The sequence below is a fragment of the Chiloscyllium plagiosum genome, chromosome 40 (genome assembly GCF_004010195.1).
Source record: "Chiloscyllium plagiosum isolate BGI_BamShark_2017 chromosome 40, ASM401019v2, whole genome shotgun sequence".
Classification (NCBI taxonomy): Eukaryota; Metazoa; Chordata; class Chondrichthyes; order Orectolobiformes; family Hemiscylliidae; genus Chiloscyllium; species Chiloscyllium plagiosum.
Genome location: NC_057749.1, coordinates 3,069,234 through 3,086,792, shown reverse-complemented (window position 1 = coordinate 3,086,792; position 17,559 = coordinate 3,069,234). Strand labels below are relative to the sequence as shown.

The 17,559-nt window shown below is 41.7% G+C and overlaps 1 protein-coding gene across 1 annotated transcript in view; it reads right to left on the bottom strand.

The window, feature by feature from the left end:
* The window catches only part of LOC122542423 (fibrillin-1-like), a 598,619-nt gene that overhangs the window by 13,917 nt on the left and 567,143 nt on the right, over positions 1–17,559 (bottom strand). Inside the window, exons 58-60 of the mRNA XM_043680114.1 lie at positions 15,568–15,684; positions 10,698–10,826; positions 6,821–6,940 (exon numbers count right to left, since the gene is read on the bottom strand). Coding sequence (XP_043536049.1) covers positions 6,821–6,940; positions 10,698–10,826; positions 15,568–15,684 — 366 coding nt within the window. The remainder of the gene's footprint in view (positions 1–6,820; positions 6,941–10,697; positions 10,827–15,567; positions 15,685–17,559) is intronic.

Sequence of the window (17,559 nt, the reverse complement as noted above, 5' to 3'; positions counted from 1 at the left end):
ATATCTTACGAAGAGGCAAGCATAGCTGGGGCCCATGCGGTGCCATGGCTACTCCTTTGGTTTGGAGGAAGTGGGAGGATTGGAAGGAAAAGTTGTTAAGAGTGAGGACCAGTTCAGTCAGTCGAAGGAGGGTGTCAGTGGAAGGGTATTGGTTGGGTCGGCGGGAGAGGAAGAAGCGGAGGGCTTGGAGGCTTTCGTGGTGGGGGATGGAAGTGTATAGGGACTGGATGTCCATCGTGAAGATAAGGCGTTGGGGGCCGGGGAAGCGAAAATCATGGAGGAGGTGGAGGGCGTGGGTGGTGTCCCGAACGTAGGTGGGGGGTTCTTGGACTAAGGGGGACAGGACAGTTTTGAGGTATGCAGAAATGAGTTCAGTGGGGCAGGAGCAGGCTGAGACAATGGGTCGGCTGGGGCAGTCGGGTTTGTGGATTTTGGGCAGGAGGTAGAAACAGGTGGTGCGGGTTTGTGGGACTATGAGGTTGGAGGCGGTGGATGGGAGATCCCCTGAGGTGATGAGGTTACAGATGGTTTGGGAGATGATGGTTTGGTGGTGGGAGGTGGGGTCATGCTCAAGGGGGCAGTAGGAGGAGGTGTCCGCGAGTTGGGGTCTAGCTTCAGCGGTGTAAAGATTGGTGCGCCAAACTACCACCATGCCTCCCTTGTCTGCCGGTTTAATAGTGAGGTTGGGGTTGGAGCGGAGGGAGTGGAGGGCTGCACGTTGTGAGGGTGAGAGGTTGGAGTGGGTGAGAGGGGTGGACAGGTTGAGGTGGTCAATGTCGCGGCGGCAGTTGGATATGAAGAGATCGAGGGTGGGTCAGAGGCCAGCATGGGGTGTCCAGGTGGATGGGGTGTGTTGGAGGCGGGAGAAGGGGTCGTCAGAGTGTAAAGGAAGTGACTCATTCAATGATAAAATTTAAGTGTAAATTCATAAGAGTAAAAATTAAAACACATTATGTAGAATTTGAATCATTGCCAAGAAAATAGTAAACACACTACACAGAAAACATGGTAGTTCATAAAAAGCCTTTAATGTCGTGCTGTTGGGAGTCAAAAATCTGTAAGAAAGCTCGATAAGTACATAGTGTGATCCACATGGATTCAATGAAAGAAAGTGAAGAAAATAAGGTATAATGTTCATCAGAACTGTTCTTGTGGCTCAGAACTCTATACAATGGCTTTTAGGGAAAAAGAAATCGACTAACCTTAGCTGATCTGGCCTACATGTGACTCCACAACCACTGTCAAAATTGGGAGAGCTGTCTCACAGATTAGTCAAGCAACTGCATGACATAATCATATTCATGGAATAGCATCTTATTGACAATGTCTCAGACAATACATCATCAACCCTGGAAATGTCTTGCCCTACTGGCAAGGCAGATCCACCAGAAGTAGTGGCACAGCGGTATGATGTCAGGAGGGAGTTATCCTGGGGGTCCTTAACATTGTCTTCAGATTCCATGAACTCTCATGTCAGAAAGTCAAACATGGGCAAGGAAATCTCTTGCTGATTACTATGTAACACTTGCTCCTACCTCAGCTGATGAATCAGTGCTCCTCCATGTTGAACCACTTGGTGGATGTCCAATCAACCACTTGGAGGAAACACTGAAGGTTGAAAAAGTGCAGTATCTAGTCTGACTATGGCACATCAATGCCCATAACAAAGAGTAGCTCAGCATTACCATTACTGTCCAAGAAGTAATCCGAAAGGGCATAGCTGCTAGACTAGGACTGCAGCTGGTGGTGAAGGAACTAAAAAGAGGGAAAACAGACTTCAATCCCATCAATTTGCCAGCTACAGATCCATCTGTCCATGACAGTATTGGTAGGAGTGATCTCCACCCAGTCCTTTTGGAGATGAAGTCCTGTCTTTCCATCAAGGATATCCTCCAGTGTGTTGTGTGGCATTATCACCATGCTAAATGGAATAGATTCTTATCATATCTAGTATCTCAAGACTGAGGGCCAGTGGACTGTTGCCATCAGCAGAATTGTACTCCAAGATAATCTGCATGGCCCAGCATGCCTCCCACTCTACCATTATCATCAAGCCAATGGTTCAATGAAGAGTGCAGAAGGGTGTGACAGCATTATCATCAAGCACACCTAAAAATGAAATGTCAATCTGATGAAGCTACAACATAGGACTACTTACATGTCAAATATCAAAAGCAGTGCAAAAGTCAAGGCTGAAGCATTTATAAAATAATGAGATATATAGAAAGAGTTAATGATAGTTGTCTTTTCCCTAGGATGGGGGATTTCAAGACAAGGGGTACATTTTTAAGGTGAGAGGAGAGAGATTTAAAAAGGACATAAGAGGCATTGTTTTACACAGAGGGTGGTTCCTGTGTGGAATGAACTTCCTGAGGAATTGCCAATACAATTACAAGATTGAAAAGACATTTGGATAGATACATGAATAAGAAAAGTTTGGAGGGATAGGGGCCAGAAGCAGGCAGGTAGGACTAGTTAAGTTTGGGATTACGTTTGGCATGGACTGGTTGGACCAAAGGATCTGTTGCTGTAGTGTACGACTCTAAGAGAACCAAAATAATAAATGTACTCAGGAGGGGATTGGTAATTGCAAAGGTCAGCAAAAATACATGCCTGAAGGTGCAGGGCACCACCAGGATTGTGCATCAGTACTTAAGTACTGTCGATCACTGTTGAGGTCAAGAGGAGTGTATCAGTCATTAGAGAGGGGCAGCTGAGGTTTGACAATCATTGCTGAGGTCACTAGGAGTGTCTTAGTAGTTTTAAGAGTCAATCTGCTTGGTTCACCCTGGCTGAAGTTTAGGATCACACTGTACCATCAGTATGGGAAACATTCCACTTGCATCAATATATATAAAAGGATCTCCAGTCGTATAATTGTAATCTAGTTTGTTTAAAAGCATTTAAATTAAACATAGTTAAAACAAATTATACAATTTTAAAACTAAATTCATTCTATGCCTTTAAAAGCCAAAGAATAATATAATATCATTTATATACATTTCCTAACATTAGATGTTCAAATTTAAACATCGTGATTGTTTGCTGGCCAGACAGTTGTTCTTCAGGCACAGATAGGAGATGCACATACAGATTCTGTGGAATCTCCATCATAGTAGACACCAAATGAATCACAAAGGAAATTGAAATTTCCACTGGGGCGAGTCCTCCATGCCTGGAACCCTCTGAAGTCTCCAGTTAAAAGGGAGACTTTGGAGCATTCCAATGAAATTAAGTCAAATAGTTACTCAAGTAAAGTTCGATTATTAAAAATATAAAATTAACTTCTGAAGAACCATCCAAATGACCCCACTACTAAATTCACACCCCCCATCCATCTCCTGCAGAGCAGTCACACATCAGTACAGCCTGCCCGATCCCATCCGCTACCCTTACGCCTTAACTAGCCCTCACCACCCAGCAACCTGACAACCACCATTGCTGCAAATCTGGCACTTACTCCCTTCCCACTTGGTGTCCTACCAACCTGACATCCAGCAAGCACCCTGTTTACCTGGTCACCTATCTCACACCAACTTACCTGGTACCTTAGTCACTACCCCTGGCACCCAACCCTTTTCCCAGCTGGTACCATATTCATCAGGCACTGTCCACCTCCCATCTGATATATGAACCTGGCATCCTACCTAGCTTGGTCCCCTGATAATCTGGCACCCAATCCCCCTACCCATCTGCCACTCCAATATCACAGTTACTTTATGTAATCATTGTTTGACAGCAGCTGTCAAAATAGTTGTTAGGACTTTTACATTTCAAAATATGTTAGCTGACAGCTATGAAAAGGGGGTGTGATTTTCCCTCCTTAACTGTGTTACAAAAGGACTGTCAGAATGGAAGTACGGCCCTGCTTTTCTCAGGGAACCCTGAGCAGAATCTTATCTCAGAAATGTGAAGCCTCCTCCTCTTATGAAAAACGAAGGGAGAAATAGCCACTCGTTGAAAAACCCTGCTCCTTAATTTAAATAGATATACAGACTTTTAATCAGTAAAGGAATCAAGGACTATGAGGTAAGGGCAGGAAAATGGAATTGAGCATTATCAGATCAGCCATGACCTCATTGAATAGTGGAGTAGACTCAATGGGCCAAATGAGTCCTATGTGTTGTGATCTCATGATTTAAATAATGTAGAAAATTAAAATAAGCGTAGCTTTTAACATGGTTCTGTTCACAACTTTCAATTATGTTTCAAAATATATGTCATATTATGTCTCACTAGGATAGCATCCTGCAAGTCAAACTCCGCAATTGAGAGAGACATCACAAAAGTTAAAGATTTCATAGAAGTACACAAAATTCCCCAATTTACCTACCTTTCAGATCCAGGCTGATAGAAAGCATTAATCATTTTTCTGTGCTTAATAAGAATTACTATTTGTTATAATTAAAAAGACTCTAGCTACAGGTAAACAATTATGAACTTTATTAGTTATGAAACTAATCACCTTGCAAACTTCCCCACACATATACAGACATGCAGATAAACTGGGAAAAAAACATGATTGTTATGAGTGGAGGGAGAATTGGGGAGGCAGGTCAGCATGTCCTGTTCATAGTTTATGTGCTGATCAGAATGCTGCTTCTCAGTCAGCCCTCTCTGAATTTTTTCAGTGGTTTGCAGGAGGTGGCAGGGGTTGGTTCACACAGCAACTGCTGGAGGTAAGATAAACTGCTTCTTTTCAGGCTTAAAGTAGCTTTTACTACAGAGAACAGAGAGAGAGCTCCTAAGGTAGTGGAGGTCTGAAGGCTTCTCACTATCCTGTTCATAGCCCCAAGCTGTACAACTACCTGGGAACAAATCACATAGTTGTTCACAGGCAGATGGTCTTTGCTATCGATAAGTTCCATTTGTACAGAAACCCTCAGCTCCAGCTTCTGTGCAAACTACACTTCAGATTTTAAAGCTCCCCATCCCTTCTCATTCTCCCCCACTTCACACCCTGTCCTGACTGATCTCTGAATCCTATGGGACAAAGCTCCTGTCACTTCACTGGGCGGCACGGTGGCTCAGTGGTTAGCAGTGTTGCCTTACAGTGCCAGGGACGTGGGTTCAATTCCAGCCTCAGGTGACTGTCTATGTGGGTTTCCTCGTGCGCTCTGGTTTCCTCCCACAATCCAAAGATGTGCAGGTTAGGTGAATTGGCCAACTAAATTGCCCATAGTGTCCAGATATGTGTAGGTTAGGTGCATTAGTTTGGGGTAGATGTAGAGTAAATAGGGTAAGGGAATGGGTCTGGGTGGGTTATGGTTAAGAGGACTTGTTGGGTCAAATGGCCTGTTTCCACACTGTTCCATGATTCTATAACTATTACTGGATCTGTCAACAATGCAAATAGTGTTTACAAAGAGTGTTAGGTTACTTGCTTTCATAATTATACAATAAGCTATCTTTGGCTTTAAAATAGCTCTTGTCCCATTTCAGTCCACAACTAAAAATACAAAACAAAGACATAGTCAGAAGTTCAAAATGTAGCTCATGACTCATTTAATGTTCATATAACGACTTTGAAGAAATTTAAGTTGCTCATCTTTGGGCATTCTTGAGAGTTCTAAGTTAGAAATTTCAGAATTTATTATTCTGCTCTACTTGACTGGTCAACTCTTGACTCTGCTTGTGTGTCTTGTGAATTCTTGGTAAAGAATAAATTCTTCTCATGTTTCTTTGCACCAAGGCAAGGGATAGGTGGGCTGAAACATGTACACTAAACAGAGAGTAGTAGAATATTGAGAAGATAGGCAAAACATGGTTTTGTTGGTAACAGGCAATCAACACCTACTGATGTCAATTGCTCACAATTAGATTGTGCAAGATTTTAAAAAGATTATCCCCTTAATTTTGTATGAAGAAGCAATATCCAGAAAACAGTAATGTGGTGCTCAGGTTCTTTGTGATGCAGCAGTTTTGTTGAAAATAAGATTTCTCTTGTAGTCTACTGTAAATGATTCTAATTAAAGTACTTTTTAAAAATTACCATATATTTTTCTTTGGCGATATTAATAGCTGTCTTTATATTCTGAAAGAAACTATTACAACTTTAGCAGGGAGTAGCAAATTATCAAATTACAGATCATTTGAGAAGCCTGTTTCCAATAATTTGTTAAGATATGTGGACACAATAATCAAAAAGGGATCTCTGTTCTTTCTAAACCCCACATTTATGGAAATATATTTAAATTTACATGGAATGGGACCGAAGCATTTTTAGTGGTAGTGTGGTAGATTACTTATCAGATACTGCGCAATCAAAGATTGAGACCCTTTGCACTCCCTAGATGCAGAGATATTTTTGTTCTCTTGGATTGCTATGTTGAACAGTGCGTTCTAAACTTTTTCCCATTGTAATTCAGTTTTGATGTTGGCCAGTAGCCTGATCCCATGCGTGTGTGTGTCTGTGTATCTTGGGTGGTGGTGGTTGTTGGGTGTTGGTTTGTCACAGACCTGCAAGAGAAGGTGCAGTGGCACACAGATGACAGTAATGAAGGTGAGGCCTGAGATAGTGCAGGCAGGAACTGGGGGCATTCAATGTTTGTAAACAACAAGATCTGTTCATTCTCCACAGAGTTTCACAACACAGCAAATCAGACATTAAGGTTTGGCCAGTTTGGCGATGGGGACACATGAAATAGTAAATTGTGTTCAGTATTGCCAGTGTTAATGTAGGTATCAGATTGTTCTGAACTAGGAGGTGGGAATGCTGAGTAAGAAATTAAAACTGAGGGAATTACTTACATACTGTTAACAAAACAAACACAAACATTCTTTCACTCAAAAGGTTGTTTCCTAAGAATGAGGTACTTGCCAACACATTGATTCCATTGATAGTGCTGCAGATAACCATGTGGACAGCTGCATCGATATCCACCAATCAGGTTCTGACAGCCATGCTGGCAACGATGGCTTCCTTCACATTCATCAATATCTAACAAGTGATTTAAAATACATAGACGTACTTAAAATCTATACTCCAAGATTAATACTTGCAGTGAACAGCAAGGTTTTTTTTTCAGGATTGTAATTTGTTACAGTAACTTTGTATGATTTTATATACACAACTTTCAAGAAAAGAATTCCATTGCTGCAGCCCTCTAATGAAGGCCCTGTTGAGTATTTATGAGCTAACACATTCACCACCAAGATTCAGCCATTATGTGGGTTATTTTGGCTGTACTTTTATGAGGCTAGTTTAACAAGACTTATTCACAAGTCATGTTAGTTCGAATCAGCTGTTCTCCTCGATTTTGGCCAATACTAAATTGTCTGCTCTGAGGATACTGCTTGACCCAGGCAAAACACAACTTGCAGCCTGATGGTAGCCTTGGCAACAAACTCAACCAAGTTAAATAAAATGATCATACTAATGAATTAAAACAGCCAGAGATAGAACCTGTCATATGGTACTGTAATACATGTAATGTTCGGGTTTCTTATCAACATTAACAGGCAGATTCTTGGCTTGAAAAATAAGTGCAGAAGAGTCCTCACTTATCATTGTGCTGCTGAAAATCGCGATTTTAAGTGAAATGACTTTAAACATCATGGTTCCCAAAGGACACAATGTTAAAGGCAGCATTACATCCTTTTAAACATTTCGCATCCAGAAAAATATAAACAAAGGAAATAAGAAGATATGAGGGGCAAGTTGGCTATGGTAGATTGGGAAAATATACAAAATGATTTAATGGTTGACAGGCAGTGGCTAGTGCTTAAAAAAGTATTACATGATCTACAACAAATACAGATTCTTCCAAGTTACAAAACCCAAAAGACAAGGTACATAAATTGTGGCTAACAAAGTAAAGGACTGTATTAAATCAAAGGATTAGCTTATAAGATAACTAGAAAAAGTGATAGACCCAGGGATTGGAAGCAATTTAGAATACAGTAAAGTGTGACTAGAAACTGGTAAAGAAAGGGAAAAGGTTAGCAAAGCATTACATTATAGGCATAGAGAGGAAAATCTATGTTGGAGAATTGGAAAATGGTGGAAAAAGGAAACAATTACTCTGTGTCTGTCTTCAATTAAGACACAGAACACCTCCTAGAAATATGAGGGAACCAAGGGACTTGTGAAAATTAGAAACAGAAAGTAATGAATATTAACAAAGTGTTTGAAAGTCAAATGGTATTAAGGCTGATAAAGTCCCAGGACCAAGTGAGTCACATCAGTGTTCACGGAGGTGGCTATAGAGATAGTGAATGAATTGGCAGTTATTATTTCAAAATTCTATAGATTCTGAAAAGATTCCTGTACACTATGAAGTAGCAAATATAACTCCACAACTTAAGAAGGGGCAGAGATAGAAAATTGAGAACTATAGACCTGTTAGGCTGATGTCAGCAGTTGGGAAAACATTAGAAGCAATTACAAAGAGTGTGATAACAAGACACTTACTACATAATAGTATGAATGGGCAGAGTCAACATGGATTTATGAAAGGGAACTCATGTTCCATTCCATATTCCGGGGTGGGGGGCATAGTGGCTCAATGGTTAGCTTTGCTGCCTCACAGTGCCAGGGACCTGGGTTTGATTCCAGCCTCGGGCTACTGTTTGTGTGATGTTTGCACATTCTCCCCTTGTTTGCGTGGGTTTCCTTCGGGTCCTCCAGTTTCCTCCCACAGTCCAAAGATGTGCAGGTTAGGTAGATTGGTCATGCTAAATTACCCATAGTGTTCAGGGATGTGTAGGTTAGGTGCATTAGTCAGGGGTAAATGTAGAATAACAGGGTAGGGGAATGGGTCTGGGTGGGTTACTGTTCAAGGGTTGGTGTGGATTACTGTGTGCAGTTCTGGTCTCCAAATCTGAGAAAAGACATTCTGGCTATTGAGGGAGTGCAGCGAGGAACTTCTTCACCCAGAGAGTGGTGGCTGTGTGGAATGCTCTGCCCCAGAGGGCAGTGGAGGCCCACTTTCTGGATTCATTTAAGAAAGAGTTGGATAGAGCTCTCAAAGACAGTGGAATCAAGGGTTATGGAGATAAGGCAGGAACAGGATACTGATTAGGAATGATCAGCCATGATCATGTTGAATGGTGGTGCAGGCTCGAAGGGCTGAATGGCCTACTCCTGCACCTATTGTCTATTGTTGGGCCGAAGGGCCTGTTTCCACACTATAGGGATTCTATGATTCTGACAAACAGTCATATTGGGCTTGAAGTATTATGCCAGAGTTGCTCGTTTCTCCAACACTTTCTGCTTTCATTTATGTGTCACAAACCTGGAGTTTTCAAGAATGCTACCAACAGACTAGATAAGGGGGAGCCAATGGTTGTTGTGTATTTGAAGTTTAAGAAGACTTTTGACAAAGACCCACAGAGGAAGTAGTAAACATAATTAAAGACCATGGGTTGCAGATAATAGCTGTGCAGTGAAAAATGGTTAACAGAAAAAACAACAGAATAAGAAAAGATGGATCATTTTCAGGAAAGTAGGCTGTTACCATTGGGGTACCTCATGTATCAGTATGGGACAGTAGTTGTTCACCATCTCTATAAACAGTTTGGACATGGGGCCCAAATGTAATATTTCTAACACAAACAAGAACAGAAATTGCTGGAAAAAGTCAGCAGGTCTGGCAGCATCAGTGGAGAGAAATCAGAGTTAACATTTCAGGTCCAGTGACTCTGAAGGAGAGTCACTGGACCCAAACCATTAATGCTGATTTCTCTCCACTGATGCTGCCAGACCTGCAGACTTTTTCCAGCAATTTCTGTTCTTGTTTCTGATTTCCAGCATCAACAGTTTTTGAATAAAATATTTCCAAGTTTGCTAGATGACAAAGCTAGATAGGAATGGAAGTTGTGAGAAGGATGCAAGGAGGTGTCCAGGGGACTTGGAGAGACTAAGTGAATGGGTAAGAACATGACATGGAATATAATTTGAATAAGTGTGAAGTTATCCTCTTTGGTAGAAAGAACAAAAGAATGGAATATTTATTAAATGGTGAGTGGTTGAGAAGTGGTTAGCACTGCTGCCTCACAGCGCCAGAGACCCGGGTTCAATTCCCGCCTCAGGCGACTGACTGTGTGGAGTTTGCACATTCTTCCTGTGTCTGCGTGGGTTTCCTCCGGGTGCTCCGGTTTCCTCCCACAGTTCAAAAACGTGCAGGTTAGGTGAATTGACCATGCTAAATTGCCCGTAGTGTTAGGGGCAGGGGTAAATGTAGGGGAATGGGTCTGGGTGGGTTGCGCTTCGGCGGGTCAGTGTGGGCTTGTTGGGCCGAAAGGCCTGTCACCACAGTGTAAATAATCTAATCTAATCTAAAAAGTGCTGGTGTTCAAAGGACTTCAGTTTCCTTGTTCATAAGTCAGTAAAAGGGGCCAATGAGGTGCTATAAGCAATTAACAAAGCAAGTAGTGCATTGGCCTTTGCTGTAAGATGATTTGAATACTGGAGCAAAGGTATATTTCTACAATTGTATAGAACCTTGATAAGATAGCATTGGTATAGTGGAGTAGGTCCTCTTGTAAAGTTGCTCTGTTTAACTTTGCTTAATTTAGTATTAATAAGTTAATAAGGCTTGTATTCTTATTGCAAGTCACAAGATTTGTTGAATGCCAAATCCAGCGCAATCCAATTGGTGTCTTCTCCACTTCCCCACCTTCAACTTGTGGCCTCTCTCCATTCCTGTTACATGATTGGTATCCAAGACATTTTACTAGCTCAATTCAAACTTTACCTTCACAGCTGTGGCCAGTTTGATCCAGCAAAAATCCACGCTGGCATTCACAGAGAAAGCTGCCTGGGATATTCTGGCACACGCCTTTAGCTCCACAAACATTAGTTTCAGAAATACATTCATTGTTATCTGTAAAAGATCAATCAGACAATATATTTGGTCAGCCAGTGAAGGTATTTAAATTACTGTAATTTAAAGGAAAATCCCAGGATTCAAATAGCTAATACTTGACATGGATTAAGATTAAACAAATATTTTGATTACCTTCCAAAACATTTGGCAAAAAGACGCTGAAATAACTCCACAGAGGCTGTTATCCCATCACCAAGTCACCCTTAATTTACACGGGGAGAGCCCTTGACACTGATGCAGCTCCCTCAGAGCCAGCTCTCAGAGTGAACCGAACCTGTGACACTCCTGTTTTTATCTGTCAGCCATGGCACCCGGATTAGCAGCCTCAATTAGGGAGCTCATATTCTAGAGGTCCATCTGGCTGATCTTGTAACAATCACTACATCCCTTCCCCTCTGAGTCTGAGGACAGAGTCGATTTTTTTTTTGTAGATCCTCCTGGGCATTTTAGCACCAGGTCAGGTTCCTCCAACTCTGCCTTTGATACGCTCTGCCCAGAATGATTGGAAAAAAATTCAATCTCTTCTTCAGGTGGTAAAGGTGTCGATTTGGCAACATCCACTGGGACCATCTCAGATTCTAAAGCATCTTTAATGCTTGATGGAGAGGGAGAACCCACAGGTTCTGGAACAGTCGGAAAGGCTGTCAAGGAGCCGGGCACATTTTGCACCCACACCGTTTGCAAGTTTGCAGCTTTTCACAGGGTCCATATGATTGTTCAGGACTGTCGAACCTACTTGAACTTTATAAATTGCTGGACCTGACTTTGCATGGACTAAGCCTCTTACCCATGCAGGGCCATTCCCATAGTTCCTACAACAAACTTTATCCCCTTAAGTAAACTGTCCCTCTCCCTTAGCAGAGTCTTGTGTCCAGCATTAGCGCTGGAATCATAGAATCCCTGCAATGTGGAAGCAGGCAATTCAGCCCATCGAGTCCACACTGAAGCGCTGAAGAACATCCCTACTAGACCCAACCCCACCCGATCCCTGTACTTCCCATGGCTAATCCACCTAGCCTGCACATTCCTGGATACTATGGACAATTTAGCTTGGCCAAACCACCTAACCTGCACTTCTTTGGACTGTGGGAGGAAACCAGAGCACCTGGAGAAAATCCTTGCAGACACGGGAGTATGTGCAAACTCCACACAGTCAGTCGGGGTTGGAATCAAACTTGGGTCCCTAGCACTGTGAGGCAGCAGTGCCAATCAGTGCTCCTGATGCTGTTTCATGCTCCCTGTCCCCAGATCTGGGAAGATCAGATTTAACCTGGTGGGGAGTGTTCTCCCATTAGCAACTCATGAGGGGTGATTCTATAATCAAATATGAACCTGGATAGTTTGGTATCTAGTGAAGCTGTAGGCTGTTTCTTTAAATGTGCCTTCAAAGTTTGGACTGGTCTTTTTGCCAGACCATTGGATGCTGGATGTTATGGAAATGTCCATACACGTCAAATTCCATTTAACTCTAGGAAATACTCACATTTCCTGCTGGTAAATGATGATACCTTATCTGTGACCAGCACTTCAGAAAGTCTGTGTATTGCAAAAGATGCATATAGTTTTACTATTGTCTTACCTGTGTTTGACAAATGAACTTTATGCATGTCCAGCTACATTGAGTGAGTGTCCACAATGACTAAGAACATTCAGCCCATGAAAGGACCTGGATAGTCAACGTGTAGCCAAGTCCAGGGTTTGCCTGGCCATTCAGATGAATGTGGGGGAGTAGCTGGCAATGAGTTTTGTGTTTGTTGGCACTCTGTGCAGTGCCCTACCAATGCGGCTATGGCCAGATATAATTTCTCACCAACATCTTCATTTTGGACTCTTCTGGATAACTCTGGTGGAGTTCAGCCAGTAGCTGTGTTCAGGACAACCACTCTTGTTTCCCATAATAATATGCTGCCCTCTACTGTGATCTGGGCTCTCTCGGTCCAAAAATGTTTCAATTCTGGTTATGATGGTCTGTTAGCTTCCCCCAACACCACCAGTTATTGCAGTTTTGCCAGGACTGGATCTTTCTGCATCCAAAGTCTGATATTGTCAGCTGTGACTGGAAGTGTGTCTGGATAATTTAAAACCACTATAGACCTTTTTCAGTGACGTACCACTAGTGGAGTATCTGCCAGTAGGAGGTGGCTCAATGCATCTGCACCTCCCAAATGGTGTTCCAACTCGTACTTGCTATGAGGACCCCCTGCTGAATACAGCCTGAAACTATGGATGGCACTGCCTTGTCCTCTTTAAGTAGTCCTAGCAGGGGTTTGTGGTCCATTATTATTGCAAATTTACACCCATAAAGGTATTGGTAGAATTTCCTGACTCCAAATATGACAGCCAAATCTTCTTTCACTATCCGAGTGTATTTACACTCTGCATTGGCCAAAGTCCTGGATGCTTACGCTATTGGGTATTCCTCTCCATTTGTTCATCTATTAGCTAATACTACCCCAACGCCATACAGGGAGGCATCACATGTCATTAACAGATCTTGTTTGGGATCATTCTGTGTCAACACCTTACAGGAAGATAGCTATTTCTTCACTTCCCTGAAAGCTATGACTTGGCTACGACATTTCTTTGGAGTTGATTCAGAAGTGCCAGGATAGAGGCCAGGTTATGGGTGAGCTTTCCGTAATAATTCACAGGCCAAGGAAAGATCTAGGTTCTAGTACAGATGTGGGAGCGAGGGCACAGTTGATCACCCTCACTTCATCGCCCAGTTGTGTAACCCTATCTTGTCAACTCAATAGCCCAAGTAGGTCACTTGGGGTCGTTGGAGCACACATTTCTTTCCTTCTAAGGTGCACGCCTGCCTGGGAGAAACATCTAAGGTCTATGTCCAAGTTCTCTAAGTGCTCCTTATCGGTCTCCCCTGTATTAGCATGTCATCTTGATAAATGGCAATCTGGGGTAGACCTTGTAAAATGCTCGCCATCACCACTGAAAAATTACACAGGCTGAAGATACCCCAAAATGGCAGTCTCACATATTGGTACAAACCCTTTTGGGTATTAATTGCAGCATACTTCTGGGTATTCTCAATTGCAAGTACACGTGGCTCATGTCCCATATTCATGAAAGACAGCCCCCTTGCCAGTTTTGCATTTAAATCCGCTCTGAGAAGGATTAGGTATTTATCCAGCTCATACTCCAGCTATCCTTTAGGTTGTTTTGACTGAATGAAAATAAATGATTCTGTCAGATTATAGCTTGATGAATCGACAGAAAAAATACTGAAAATTTTAAGTGGCTTAAGAATAAAATATTGAGTATGCATTGCCTTTTAATAAAGGATAAATGAATCCAAAATATATCTAAAGTAATTGTTATATATCGCAGGTAAAACAGTACATATGCTTCAGTCAAAATTGGATTCATTTATATTACTAGACGTTCAAGTAATATCTCTATATAATAGGGATACTTTCAAAACCTGCTTCAAATTAGCAGTTACGATTATAGTTCTGTATGATGTCACTGGCATCTCAGTATGCCAGTACATATAACGGTAGGCGAACATAAAATGTTGCACCACTGACATAAAATGAAAAAGAACCAAAGAACAAATTAGGGGCTGGAATTTAATGCTAGAATCTCAATGATATTAATAGTCATTACTCCCATTGTTCATGATATCATCTAAACTTTGCACCTTGTAGCTTTCTCCCAGGTATTAGTAACCTGATTCGTAATATGTTCTCAGTAAATGGAAACATTACAAATTTGTTCCATAATCTTTAATGCAATATGACCCTTTCTCAGTACAACTGGCTCTGCACAGAAGATGAATCATTTTGAGTCACTACATTTCTACTGTGGGTAAATAACAAACTTTTCTAACTTTTAAAACAAACATAAAATTAACCAAATTATGGCTAGCCATGGTAACCTTTTTAAAATATTAAAAGCAGGGTTGTTCCAAATCCAAGGTTTAAAGCACTAAACGTGCAGAAATGAATTTAACCTTGGACAACAATTTGATTGCAATTCATCTATCTAAAATTAAGCAGCGTGTGAATAAAGAGATAATTTACCAATACACAAATCATTTGACATAATATGTGAAAAGACAGAGATGTACAGCTGTCATGATCTTGCTTTAAAAGATACAGGTGCTATGAAGTTTTGATATATTTCTAAATGGATATGGATGTATATCACAAGTTTGTGTTTCGGCAAAGAGTTGCTAACTATTTCAGAAGAGACCATACAGTGAGTATTAATGAGGTTTTTGTGAGATACAAGCTATTCTCCAAATTCTGAGTTTCTTGTTTAATTTCTGGAGTTAGGCAAAAAGGAAAAGATTAATAAGGATATGGTAATATGCTTATTTTTATTCTGGAGATTAGTTCTACCTTTAACTTAGTTTATAAATATATGATGAATCATAACAGATTTTTAACAAAAACAAATTGAAGTGAAGTTTGAAGACAATGACCCAGAATATGCAACAGCAATAATGGTGAGGCTATTGGTGTTTGCCCTTATTATTGAGAAAACCAGACAGCAACTTTTCACATCTGCCTATTCGGGGAAAAACTGGAAGCTGCTGACCAATAACTCTATCCTCTACAGCGTATGCTGTTGTAATCTTTGCTGATGGAATCAGCATGAACTAATTCACTGTAGCCTATAAAGTGGCTGTGGTGCTTCCATACTGCATATCTCTGATATTCTAGGTTTGACTTTTCTGCAACATTTGTCTTTGTTTTTGCCCTAATCAGTGACTTACCAATACATGCTGTATGATGCTGTGTGAATCCTGGAGGACACTTGCAAGTAAATCCACCTATCGTGTTAACACAAAGGAACTGGCAATTGTGCTGCTTTGTAGCGCATTCATCCAGATCTAAAAGAAAGGAAGAAATATTTTAATCCATTATGGTGTTAAGTTGGAAGACGAAGAAGTTCAAAGAAACTTTCCATTTATCTTAACGTACAGATGGACAGGTGAGGTGGCAACCATTTGTCACCCACACTGCTGAGAAAATCACCATATGAATCAGCTCATTATGGATTGGCCAGCAAGCTTCAGTGAGTTTTTGGCAAACCAGGGCCATAACACTGCCTTCCTGGCTCATCAGAAGCTGTTGTTCTTGATCCTAAAGACCAGTAATGGATGCCTCAAGGAACACTGGATGAGTATCACAGGGGGAGTATGGTGAGAGAGATTTATAAGGGCAGGATGGCTTCAGAGGCTATCCCCTTGCCTTATATTCATATCTTGGCTGTCCCCAGATTGGGACAATTGGAGGATCACCCCACCAAAACCCCTCCCCGCCTCGTGGTTCTGGCAGAAGATGGTGGTCCTGTTGGGAAGCAGGTGATTAGGGTCTGGTGAGCTGAGGTCTTAAAGTAGCCATGAAATAAATGAGGTCTAGAGTGTCATGCTGGAAAAGCACAGCAGGTCAGGCAGCACCCAAGGAGCAGGATTCCTGATGAAGGACTTATGCCCGAAACATCGATTCTCCTGCTCCTCGGATGCTGCCTGACTTGCTGTGCTTATCCAGCACCACTCTCTCGACTCCAAACTCCAGCATCTGCAGTCCTCACTTTCTCTGAGATGAAATAAATGAATTAAATATTTGAAGATTATACAAAGCTAGGTGGGAGACTGAACTGTGAGGAGTAAGCAGAAATATTTCATGTGATTTGGATAAGTTGAGTGAGTGGGCAAATGCATTGCAGATGAAATATAATGTGGATAAACGTACACCAGTAAATGAACTTGAACTGGCAAGTGCAGCAAGCAGTGAAGAAGACAAATAGTAATTTGGCCTTAAATATCAAGAGGGTTTGAGTACAGGATCAGGGAGTTTATTGCACCAATTGTACCACACCTTGGTGAGACCACACCTTGGTGAGACCACACTGTGTGCAGTTTTGATGTCCTCATTTGAGGAAGGGTGTTCCAACTATGGAAGGAGTGCAACAAAATTTTACCAGACTGATTCCCGGGAAGGCAGAACTGACATATGAAGAGGGAATGTATTCATTGCAGTTTAAACAAATGAGGGGCAATTGCATAGAAGCCTGTACAATTCTAATAGGACTGGACATGGTAAATTCAGGAAGATTGTTCTTGTTGACTGGGAAGTCCAGAACCAGGAGTCACAGTTTAAGGCTACAAGGATGGCTATTTAGGACCGAGATAAGGAGGAAATGCTTTCACTGGAGAGTTTCACCTGTGGAATTCTCTGCTACAGAAAATATTTGAGGCCGAAACAATGAATGGTTTCAAGAAGGATTAGATGTAGTTCTTAGGACTAAAGGGATCAAAGGGTGTGAAGTGAAAGTGGAAGAGGGTACTGAGTGTGATGATCAGCAATGGTGGGACAGGCTTGAAGGTCCAAATGGCCTACTCTTATTTTCTATGTTTTTTATTGATTGATCTGCAGTAAATGTTGGCTGTTCAAGGAAATTCTGCTCACAGTTGATAAGCTGCAGACATTGCGACACATCAGGGAGAGGGAGAAATACCTGGACAATGTGTTTCAGGAGGCAATCACAACTCTTAGATTAATTACATCAAATTTAGTCCATGGTCATAGACAGCAAGATATGAATGACAGTGTGGGATGTATGAGAATCTAGAATTTAGTTTTGGATGAGCCTCAGTCAGTGCTGTTATCCACTAGATACAAAGGTTTTGCTCCCAGTGTGGGAGGAATTGCTACTAGTGACCCCACTAGTAGGGTCAGAGGTGGGGGTAAAAGAGGGGGAG